The sequence below is a fragment of the Sus scrofa genome, chromosome 13, assembly GCF_054392235.1.
Source record: "Sus scrofa isolate SSC_HxYL_T2T_F1_AM1 chromosome 13, Sscrofa_HxYL_maternal_Yorkshire_Landrace_v2.0, whole genome shotgun sequence".
NCBI classification, from domain to species: domain Eukaryota; kingdom Metazoa; phylum Chordata; class Mammalia; order Artiodactyla; family Suidae; genus Sus; species Sus scrofa.
Genome location: NC_139395.1, coordinates 163,247,400 through 163,259,985, shown reverse-complemented (window position 1 = coordinate 163,259,985; position 12,586 = coordinate 163,247,400). Strand labels below are relative to the sequence as shown.

Below are 12,586 nucleotides of genomic sequence, written 5' to 3'. Positions count from 1 at the left end.
TTTGTTTTCCCAATTTTTAGTAATATTACTTTTGTAATTAGAAAAAAAGACTTCTGCTGGATGTGATGAAGTAACAGGGAATTGATTTACTCTCTCTGTAGCAACAGGAAAACTAGGGAACTAAACAGTTTCTAGTCATTAGACAATAAGGAGGTTAGGATTATGATCCTTGAAATAAGGAAAATAAGTTCTACAATTGCTGCAGCTTCCTCCTTAGGCAGTTTCCAGGCTACAGCTCAGTGACAGGGAATTCAAGCAGAGAATGCTGGTCTCACTGAGTTTAGGAGACAGATGGTCAGGAGACTAGGATTTGTGGAGCAGAATAGTGGAAAGAAGAGAGCATCAGAAAGTAAATAGTGTGTGTGCATTAGATACCTATAGAAGGGACTTCTAAATTAGTACTAATTTAGTACTAATCTGTGTACATGAGAGAAGAAACTTTTAAAGTAGGGGAAAGGACCACAGAAAGTAGGCTTAACAATCTTGGTGTTAATACGGGCCTGGGAAAACTTTGTGTTCCCCCAAATCAGCGTATACAGGACATTGGGTGGCATCTTAAGAGGAAGCAACAGCAAAACCTCTAAACAGGGAAGAGTACAGAGAAGTTAACTAAAATTTGGGGGAATATGAGAAAAGTAATTTTAGAAAGGTGATGAAGTCTATAACCAGGAGACTGATTCTCTTCAGAAGAAATAGAATTTAAAATTGACTTTAAAATATTTTTTTTATGTTCCTTGAAGATAAAAGCTTCTATTGATGGCACAAATTATTCAAACCAATTCTCCCATGGATGGGAATATTGGGGTGAAATATATATATAAAAAAAACAACACACACCATTGAAAACTTCAAAGAAATAACAGCATTGTGGAGCATATAACTGGACTAAAATCTAGAAGGAGGTAGAAACATAGAAATAAGTCTTTACGCTTGGGGACGTTTGACAGTTCGGAAGAGACACCTAAGATGCTGAGCTAAGGTTTTGAGAGCCTTGAGAAGTAAGAGAGATAAATATGTGAATGTAATTCTGCTTGGGATGTTTAATAACCCTTCTCATATCCTCTTGGTACCAAAGGCTTAGATTTTCAGAATAGTAGTACACCAGCAGTAAATGAGCCTTCTTGTCAACTTCTAGGCCAGGTTTATATCCCCTGAATAGTCTCAAATTAAGGAGATCCTGAACTGGACATTGTTTTCAGGGCTAGCTTAGCAGAAGAAAAAACAGATTATTTCTGGAAGAAAGTTACCTTTATTCTAAGCCTCAAATTATTTCTGCCTTAATTATTCAAGGACAAGTATAAAAGGTACCTTTATTCCAAACTTCAAATTATTTCTACCTCTGTTATTCAAACTGAGACATATCGTTTACTTGAATAACTAGGCATGCAAGTAAAGGCAACTCCATAAGCATCAGCCAGAGCAAACAAGACAATGGAAACAGACCTGCGTAAGCTGTTGGAATTATCAAACACAGACTAGTGAACAACAGTGCTTACCATTTGAACGGATAAGTCAATATATTAAAAAAATATATTCAGAGAACAAGAAACTATATATATATATTAAAAAAAAAATCACATAGTGGAGTTCCCGTTGTGGCTTAACAGGTTTAGAACCTGACATAGTGTCGATAAGGATGTGGGGTTTGATCCCTGGCCTCACTCAGAGGGTTAAGGATCTGGCATTGCCACAAGCCGTGGCATAGGTTGCAGATGTGGCTTGGATCTGGTGTTGCTTTGGCTGTGGTGTAGGCAGCAGTTACAGCTCCAGTTCACCTCCTAGCCTGGGAACTTCCATATGCTGCCGGTGCACCCATAAAAAGAAAAAAAAAAAAATGATGTAGTAATTTGGCTTTGAAATACAGCACATTCTGGAAGTATTGTGGGCTCAGTTCTAGACCACTGCAATAAATTAATATTGCAATATAAAGTGAATAGTAAAACAGTCACTTCAGTTGTTTGGTTTCTCAGTATTACAAAAATTATGTTTACATTGTAGTCTATTCTATAAGTGCAATACCATTACATCTCAAAAAAGTACATAGCTTAATTTTTAAAAGTTTTGTCGTTAAAAATTGATAACCATCTTCTGAGTCTTCAGCCAGTTGTAATCTTTTTGCAATAGTAACATCAGAGATCATCATAATAGATATGATGGTAGTGAGGAAAAGATTGAAATATTGTGAGAATTACTAAAATGTGACACGGAAGTAGGAAGTGAGAAAATGGTGCTGATAGACTTCTTCATTGCAGGGTTGTCACAAACCTTTTATTTGTGAAAAACACAGTATCTGTGAAGCACAGTAAAAATGAAGTGCAATAAAATGAAGTGTACTTGAACATAAAAGTAGTTAAAGGATACATTTTGTACATTTGAATAAAAAACTTCTGCTAATCAAAACACACAATACCTAGGGTAAAGAGACAGGCCCTAAACTGGTGGAAGATATTTGCACATATAATCAGAAAAGGACTCTTCTCCTGAATCAGTAAGAAAAAGAAACAATTGGCTTTAATGGTTATTTTGCAGAAGAAGAAACTCCAAATGGCTTATAAACATGAAAAGATCCTTATTCGCATTCATGGTCTTATAAATTAAAAATAAGGTCTCAGTGATATGCTATTTCATACCTGCAAGATTCACAAACATTGAGAAGTCTCAGAGTGGTAAGACTGGGAGTAATTTGGCACTTTGGAAAGCTTTTTGGCATTATCTGGTAAAGTTGGAAATGAATATAGTAAGTGGCAGTTCCTACAAGAGATAAAATAAACTAGAAAAACTTTCATACAAATAAACCAAGAAACATGAATGAAAATGTTTTTTATAAAATTGTACTGAACAGGATACAGCACCAATGTCCAACAGTAACTGAACCCTGCAATGTTAAAATGAAAAATTTATACAATTGCATGCAAATCTAAATGATCTAAAAGTAAAAAGTTAAAAAATGAATTGCAAAGTAATAATCTAAGGTCACATATCCCCCATAAATGAATCTCAAGAACACTAAGTTGAGTCAAAGAAAAAGTATTAAAAAAATATAGATAATCTGATTCCAGTCATATAAAGTTAAAACACAAAAGATGAAGCTGTGGTTTAAGTTTGCATTTGTTGGCTGTAAAAATGTCATGAAAAGTAAGTAAAATTTTATCTCCAAAGTTAGAAGAATGGCTTCATAGTGGATATTCAGGGTATTAATACCAAGAAGAAGCATATGAGGGACCTGGGAGGTGCTAACTTTTTTTTAGGAAGTTATGTCGATTTCATGTGTTATATGCACTTTTCCCTTTGTAATTTTTATAACAGTACATCTAATAAAAGGAAGGAAATACAAAAGGAAAATATTAATATCCCTTAAAGTAAATTATGAATCAAAAACATGTAGACATGTAAATACCAATCAAGAACAGATGCCGTTGAAAGAATCAGTTGGAAATTTTGGAAATGAAAAATCTTTTAGATAAAAACTTAATGCACACAATAAACTATAGGCTTGAGCCAAAGAACTCATGAAGTTTGTACTGAGGAATTCGTACAGAAAGAAGCGTATAAATTTTGCTGAAAAACGTGAAGAGATAGCTAGGATATATGGAGGGTAGATTGAAAAGGTTTAACATTTAGGTTACTTCCCCTGCTGAGGAGCTTTCTTATACCAGATGAAGGTAGGTAGTGTGTACATTTCAATAAACACAACTACTGGTGACATTACATTTTAACAGTATCTGTTTTAAATGTGTCGTAAACTTTTTTGCTGCAAAATGAAGCATTATATTATTAAAATCACATTTTCTTTTCCCTGTAATAGTAATAGAACCTTTAATCTCAAATGGAATTTATGATCAAATTCTCAGGAGTTTTTTTTAATATACTAATTTGGGGGAGAAAATTATAATTCTACCAGGGAGAGGCATCTTTGTAATGGTGTGATAAGAAGCCAGTACAAAGTCTTGGCTTATTTGTCCTGACTCATGATTTTCTTTTGTTCCAAGAATCCATTTTGTGTTGGCATTACCTGTGTACTGTGTATATTTTATATGTAGTTGTCCCTCAGATTATGAAACATGGCTAGATGTGGCTTGGAAGTATGTAAATATACTCTTTATTGAAATATAACTAGTTTTTTTTTTTTTTTAAATTTAAACAGTTGAACCCACTGTGAGCCTGATAAAAGGGCCAGATTCTTTAATTGATGGAGGAAATGAAACAGTAGCAGCCATTTGTATCGCAGCCACTGGAAAACCAGTTGCACACATTGATTGGGAAGGTGATCTTGGTGAAATGGAATCCACTACAACTTCTTTTCCAAATGAAACAGCAACAATTGTCAGCCAGTACAAGCTTTTTCCTACCAGATTTGCTAGAGGAAGGCGAATTACTTGTGTTGTAAAACATCCAGCCTTGGAAAAGGACATCCGATATTCTTTTATATTAGATATACAATGTAAGTAAATGATAACATTTGCTTTTTAAGTTTGTCATATATTTTATTTTAATTTTCTTCCTTTGATATAATTCTATATCAGACTTTTTAGATTGAATATTTAGTATTCACATATTCTTAGTAGATTTTCCTTGTTGACACTTTTTCTTAATTAAAATATTTTCATGAAAATTTCATTTAATCAGGACATTTTTTATAGGTTTGTGAAAATGGGCAATGACTTTAAACTTGCTGTCCAACTTAAATTTATTTAAACTTATCCTTTTTAGACGCTAAAAATAGGCTGGACTTAGGTGAATTGTGAAAATTTATACCTCACAATGTGTACTACTTGGAGAAAAACAGCTGTTTCTCCAATCCAGTTGATTTGCTATTATTCATTTTTGTTGATGCTACCCATGATGTTTTAAGCAAGAAGAACCTTTTAGTTCCTAGATGCATTTTAATTAGGTTGAAGTTCTGTATTTTTTCAATATTATTTCGAATCTGATTTTATTTATCATGCTATCCTTACAAAGATAAAACAATAAAGTTATCATTGAAATAATAATCATAGATAAAGCTCAAAGCTGCCCCATTTTGTGCTTTTATTTTTTTGTTAAGGGATACATTCTTGTGTGTATGTTTGTGTGTGGATATATATGTGTGTGTATACACTCCCTTTTCTATAAAGCTTCTCAGTTTTAATACATTCTTTGGGTAAGCATTTTGAAATTTTGAGCAAGAGAAAAAAATGATGGTGCAGATAGCTTATAGTAAATATAATGAAAATTAAGTAGATTAAAGATAAAATTAGGAGAAGTGTTTAGGTTCTGCTTTCATTTCCATCTATGCACAGATCATAAAGGTAGATAGGTTTTTGAAGATGTTCTATTTTTCATTTTTATTATTTTTTGGTATGACATACATGGAATTTTAAATTAAACATATTCATTACATTTGGTTTAATGGTTTCAAAAACCAATTCTAAGAATCTTTTTCAATGTTTATAGGGTTAAACTTGAGAAGCTATCTTAACTATTATTGCCGTTGTGTTCTTGAGTGCAAATATAGCCATAGTAGTCCGTCTTATTCATGGGGGATTAGTTCTAGGACTCCTGCAGATACCAAAATCCCAGGATGCTCATATCCCTTATATAAAATGGCATAGTATTTGCATATAAATCTGTGCAATCCTCTGTATACTTTAAATGATCTCTAGATTACTTATAATACCTAATACAATGTAAATTTTATGTAAATAGTTGTAAATTCAATGTAAATACTATGGAACTAGTTGCTGGAATGCCACAAATCAAGTTTTGCTTTTTTGAAATTTTTAGAGTTTGTTTCTCTGTATGTTTTTCAACCACAGTTGGTTGAATCCACAGATACTGAACCCATGGATACAGAGGGCTGACTGTAACTTATTTTCTCTTCACTTACTTGGAGAATCCAGTTAAAATTTTTCTTTATTCTTTTACAATGTTATACATACTCTGAACATCTTCCTTTTTCTTATAAAATTTAGATAACCAATTATGAAGTATCATTAATATTTTCTCATAAGTATTTTTTCTTCCCTTTGCCATTATTAATAATGACTGAAATTTTCTTCAATTGCATATACTATTTTTTGTTTGTCTGAATGCAGTTCTAAATATATAAAAATATTTCTTCTGACATCAGACTTTATAATTATGGCTTAGATTTATTAGCTTGCTTCTAAAATATTCTTAGAGTATTTTTTTTCCTATTTTTAATTGGGACCAATAGAACATATAAACAAAGTTTAAGAGATAAAAATCTTTTTTTTTTCTTTTTATGGCTATACCTGCAGCATGTGGAAGTTCCCGGACCACGGAGGGCCGGGGAGGGCTTGAATCAGAGCTGCAACTGTGGGCCTACACCACAGCCAAAGCAATGTGGGGATCTAAGCCACACCTGTGACTTACGCTGCAACTTGCAAAAACACTGGATCCTTAACCCACTGAGTGAGGCCAGGGATCAAACCCCAATCCTCACTGACACTGTGTCGGGTTCTTAACCAGCTGAGCCACAAGGAGAACTCCAAAGGACATAAAATCCTATATTCAAAATTTATGTCTCAAACTTTGGAGGTGGTTTTGGGGAATACTTTAATATATAACCCCTTCTCTTCTTTTAAAAGAAATAAAACTCACAGATCTATTTGAACTGTTTTTTCAGCAACATTTGTTTAGTACCAATTTTAAGATAGGAAAATATTTGTTAATTTTTGTTGTTTATAAGACACAGGCAGTTTCTTTTTAAAATTACTAAGGTAATTGGACCTTAGCATAAAGAGTTTAATTTTTATATCACTTTGTTGTAAACCTTACTTGACAGTCAGGCCTCCCTAGAGAGTTAAAGACTGATCTGGTCTCTCTCCAACTTCCTATCTTGCCATTTACTGTATTTATCTAGTTTACTGTGTAGCTCACAGAGTGATGGAGGGTCACTGTACCATGCATAAACAGCATTTCTTTATCATCTCTCTTCACATTCTATTCCTATTCTTTTCCTTCTTGTCCCTCAACAGATTTTAGTTAGCTTTTTAAAATGTCATCTTTCTTGTTACTATTAGAATATAAGGAGTTCTTGTCCTGGCATGCAGAAACGAATCTGACTAGGAATCATGAGGTTGAGGGTTCGATCCCTGGCCTCACTCAGTTGGTTAAGGATCTGGCATCGCTTGAGCTGGTGTAGGTCGCAGCTGCGGCTCAGATCTGGCATTGCTGTGGCTGTGGCATAGGCTGGCAGCTGTAGCTCCGATTCGACCCATAGCCTGGGAACCTCCTTATGCTGCAGGTGTGGCCCTAAAAAGACCAAAAAAAAAAAAAAAAAAGAATATAAATTTGAATAGTTTATATGTATACCAAACATCTAAAACAGTGTCACTTATTAAGAGGTTAACAGTGATGATTGAATGAGTGGCTAGTATTGTATTTTATAGTTTAAAGGTATAAATTTATATTGATCTTAGATGCAGATAATTGCTCATTTAAGTAACCATATTTTACATATGCTAAAAGACCTTGGGGTACATGGAATGAATAAAAATTCATGTTTTAGAGCAGCTCAGGCCTCAGATAATTTACTTTAGTTGTAATTATATTCTTAGAAAGTTTGTCACATCAATACATGCCCAAAGGACATTAATTAAATATAAAGAATCTAATTTTTATAATTGACTTGATAGCTCTTAGGGGATATTTCCTTTCAAATTACCATTGTCCATAATAACTAAAATTGTACATGCTTATAGTTGCCTAGTGTTTGGTGCTCATTATCCATTCATTTACTCATTCTTCTAATCAGCCAGTATTTATTGAGTACTGTATTCCTTATTGTTTATGTATAATGAGAGGAGGAAAATGATTTTTGTTGGGTATTATGTGTATTATGTTAATGCTTTATCATTGTATATCACATTTATTGTTAACAAAACAATATGTCCTATCATTGCACTTATTTTATAGATGCTCCTGAGGTTTCAGTAACAGGCTATGATGGAAACTGGTTTGTAGGAAGAAAAGGTGTTAATCTCAAGTGTAATGCTGATGCAAATCCACCACCCTTCAAGTCTGTTTGGAGCAGGTAAAAATGTTAGATATTTCCCAAGAGAAATTATTTAAAAGTCAGAAGTATTCTTAAAGGCATATTTAAAGTTGTTTTTATTAATGTCATACATGATTATGGTGATAGCTGGAAATTAAATTAAAGAGTTTCTAAGTGTTTTTCTGTCCCCCATCTCCCTACCTTCCTGCCCCCACAGTTCTTTTCCTGAGAGGCTACTTTATTTTAACAGCTTTAACAGTTCCTTTTGTTTATCATCATAGGTCTTAAACTGAAACTTCTTCATTTACTAATTTTTAACACTGTCTATTGACTTCATATTATGAAAGATGAAAATTTGATTTTATATATACCTGTTCACACATAAACATGCCCATATACATATTCCTGCCCTTCATAGTCCCATTGAAATTTAAGCTACTTTTAGTTAATCTTTGTAATCTTTGCCTCTTCCCTATGGCAGGTAAATATTATTTACAAGAGCTAAGTAGTATACTGAAAATATGTTTTGTTTTGTTCTAAAGCTGTTTGTTTTTCCTGAGGCTAATAATTGTTTCTTTTTTACTTGTGTAGTCTCTCTAAATATCCTTAATTCTCTTTATTTGTGAAATTTCAAAAATGTTATCCTGAGGTTTTCATTTATATTTCTCAGTATTTTGGCCCCCCTCTTCAATCTAGAGAATTGTTATCTGCCAACAGTGGACTCTCCCCTCCTCTCCCCGTCCCCTCCCCTTTCCTTTTGTCATTTCCATGGTTTTTATATTTTCTTGTTTGCTTGTACTGGAATTCCTATTTATTGTATACTAAGCTTTCTTTCTTTCTTAATATTCAAACAGTTTTTATTATTCTCCCAAGATTTCCTTTATCCCTCCCCTCCACTGATTGAAATATTTCTTTAAGCATATTTTCAGTTCTAAGAGCATTCTCTTATTCTTTGTTCATTTTCATAGCATCTTTTTCTTTTTTTATGGATGTAGTATCTTCTTGTTTCTTTCTAGGGATACCAGAGTTATTACCTCTGCGGAGTTTTTTTCACTTCTTACATATTGTTTCTTTTTCCCTCCAAGGTCTTTTGTTTTTTTGTTTGATCCTTCATTTTGTAGATATTCCTGAATTTTCTCAGTTGTCCAATCTTTCCACAGTAATGCATTAAAATAAAATGCTGAGGAGTTCCGTTCGTGGCTCAGTGGAAACAAATCAGACCAGGAACCATGAAGTTGCGGGTTTGATCCCTGGCCTCACTCAGTGGGTTAAGGATCCGGCATTGCCATGAGCTGTGGTGTAGGTCGCAGACACAGCTTGGATCTGGTGTTGCTGTGGCTGTGGTGTAGGCCGGCAGCAACAGCTCAGATGAGACCCCTGGCCTGGGAACCTCTGTATGCCATGGGTGTGGCCCTCAAAAAGACAAAACAGTAAATAAATTAAAAAAACAAAATGCTGAGTGGAAACCGTTGTGGGGAGTACTTATTGATAAATTCCACTTTGGGTAGAAAGGAGGTTATTTCTCTGGGAAGCTTCAGATATCACTTATTGAAGAGTGGAATTCTTTTTTTTTTTTTTTTTTGTATTCCCTTGTTAAAATAATTATTTATTAAAATAATTTCATTCTTTTGCCTGCACATCAACACCTGATATATGTACAGATTTGGGAGAAGTCTTCTGTTTTATTTTTTTCAATTTTAAACTAACCTTCTTATATTTAGCCCTTTGCCTCACTCTGGCCTTCTGCAGTACAGCGAGTCAAACTCCAAATCTTTCTTGGGTTCTTTGGAGCAAATTGGCTGCTTTCTCATCTATATGCCTTCTACAAACAGTTCTTCAGCCAAAAGCAGAGCTTTTCAGCTTTGGCACTCTTGACATTTGAGGCTGGAAAAAATCTTTGTTGTTAGAGGCAGTCCTGTGAATTGTATATTTAATGGCATCCCTGACCTCATTCTCTAGAGCCAGTAGCACACACTCCCCTCACCCCGAGTTGTGACAACAAAAACTGTCTCAAGACATGCCACATATGTCCCCTGGAGACAGAATTACTCCTGATTGAGAAACACTGGCCTAAAGCATATATTGTTTTCTTTATCTGTTTTCTTTCTTATAAAAGTTTATTTGTTGATATATCTTGTCTGATGAATTCTATCTCCTGTTCTCTTTCTACTTGTTGGTTTTTAATAGCTCTTTAATTCCTTTACTCTTGTTTTAAGTGGTATTTAGTGGAAGCAAAAAAGCCAGTATATTTGGTCAATCTATTGTCTTTAAGCAAAGATACAGTTTTAAAAGTAGAGAAGACCTGACGTTTCTACATTCTACAGTTTTTTTTTTTTTTTTTTTTTTTTTTGTCTTTTTTGTCTTTGTGTTGTTGTTGTTGTTGTTGCTATTTCTTGGGCCGCTCCCGCGGCATATGGAGGTTCCCAGGCTAGGGGTCTAATCGGAGCTGTAGCCACCGGCCTACGCCAGAGCCACAGCAACGCGGGATCCAAGCCACGTCTGCAACCTCCACCACAGCTCACGGCAACGCCGGATCCTTAACCCACTGAGCAAGGGCAGGGACCGAACCCGCAACCTCATGGTTCCTAGTCGGATTCGTTAACCACTGCGCCACGACGGGAACTCCTACAGTTTTAAAAGTAAAGAAGACCTACATTTTCTTCAAAGTGGGGAAGCAGGCATTGGCTGTGTGATAGATGTGATAGAATGTTTTCTAAAATCATATAATTTTGAGATCTCATCTGGTGTCTGTATTTTGAGATGTCTTTTGTGAATAAGTCATTCAACCTTACTAAACCATTGTTTCCTTATTGATAATAGTACCTTACAGAGTTTTTGTGAAGGTAGAGATAGTGTATATGAATCATGTGACATAGGTACAGGAGTATGGGAAGTGCTTAGCATGTCATTTTTTGTGAGTTTAATATGATAATTAGATTTTTCTGGCTTATTTGAATAAATAACTTTAAAGGATTATAGGCTATTTTTATATTTCTCATAATTAAAGGGATTAGAATTTTGGGTCAAAAGTACAGAGCTGATTGGTAAGATATATAGACTTCATATTCATTCTTATCCTTCTAGAGAAAGAGTTCACCTTTTGAAGGCTGATGCTTCTAAAAATGTTCTTTCTTTCCAAAGTCCTCTTAAGAAGGAAGTATAGGGTTTTTGGTTTTGATTTTTTAAACCATATAAGACCTTTACCTTTACCCTTCAAAACTAAATTAAAGTCATAGCACCTGTAAAAGGTTTTTACCAATCTTTTTTTTTAAACAATTGGGATTACAGAATGAAATCCTTCCATCTATTCTCTGGTGTTGATTTGTGCCTTTCTACCTTTTTATTATTATTTGTTCTTACTCCCTCTGTAATTAGTTGTTGGTCTCCTACTGATGTGCTTAGATCATTGAAAGAAAGGACCAACTCTTATTTACCCGTGCATTTCAGCAACATCAGCAGAACAGAGTATGGTAAATAGTAAGTTCTCAGTAGTTAAATAATGGATAGCTGAGTGAATGAATGAATGAACTTTTTGAAAAACTGTTTAGTTCAAACTGTAGCAGTTGAGCCTGTGGGTTTACTTCACTTTTTTATTCTCTTTTAAAAAAATAATTTATGGGCTATAAAAACACTTTCAAAATAAAGACCTATTGTTGATGTTGTTGTTTGCAGGAAATACCCTAAGGTTGGAAAAATGTATAACAGTGTACTTAGTTCCATTGCAATGAATGGCTTTAGAGTTCTTCCAGTGGAATTTTATTCTGTGTACACACACACACACACACACACCAGATAAGACCTCTTAGTCAAATTAGTATAGAAACCATTTAAGAAGAGTTATTATTTATTTATTTATTTATTTAGTCTTTTTTCTTTTTTTTTAAGGGGCTGCACGCATGGCATATGGAGGTTCCCAGGCTAGGGGTTCAGTGGAAGTCACAGTTGTCAGCCTGTTGCACAGCCACAGCAACGCAGGATCCGAGCCTCCTCTGCGACCTACACCACAGCTCACGGCATGGCCAGATCCTTAGCCCTCTGAGCAAGGCCAGGGATCGAACCCACAACCTCATGGCTCCTAGTCCGATTCATTTCTGCTGCTCCAGGATGGGAACTCCAAGAAGAGTTATTATTGATATCAAATAGTACCTTGGTTTTATTGTCACAGATGCCTATTTTATGAAATTACAAGACCCTTGTTGGTGCTTTAGAAACAAACCATCTTTGAATAGGGCACCAGTATAGATTTGTTCAGTATTAATGATGCTCTTTACATTTACCCTCATACAGAGGGTGCTAACAACATTATCATGTACATAAATGATGACTTTTCATTAGGAAGGTTCTAAGTATCTCATGAATAAATAGATCCATAATTCACTGAGAATATTAAAATTCTTTTGATACTGTAGGTATGGCTTTAAATAATTTATATTTCTAATTTTCTATTTTTAAAAATATAATTCTATAAAAATCACATAATTTGGGGGGAGTTCCCTAGTGGCTTGGTGGGTTATGGATCTCTCATTGTCACTGCTTCGGCTTGGGTTCAGTCCCTGGCCCAGGAAATTTGGCATGCTGCAGGTATGG

At 34.5% G+C, this 12,586-nt stretch overlaps 1 protein-coding gene across 9 annotated transcripts in view; it reads left to right on the top strand.

Annotated features, from left to right (window-relative positions):
• Window positions 1-12,586, top strand: part of NECTIN3 (nectin cell adhesion molecule 3) — a 132,058-nt gene that overhangs the window by 49,989 nt on the left and 69,483 nt on the right. For all 9 annotated transcript variants that reach the window (XM_084991367.1, XM_021070395.2, XM_084991372.1 and 6 more), the window contains 2 exons: window positions 4,145-4,441; window positions 7,921-8,038. In XM_084991367.1, coding sequence (XP_084847493.1) covers window positions 4,145-4,441; window positions 7,921-8,038 — 415 coding nt within the window. The remainder of the gene's footprint in view (window positions 1-4,144; window positions 4,442-7,920; window positions 8,039-12,586) is intronic.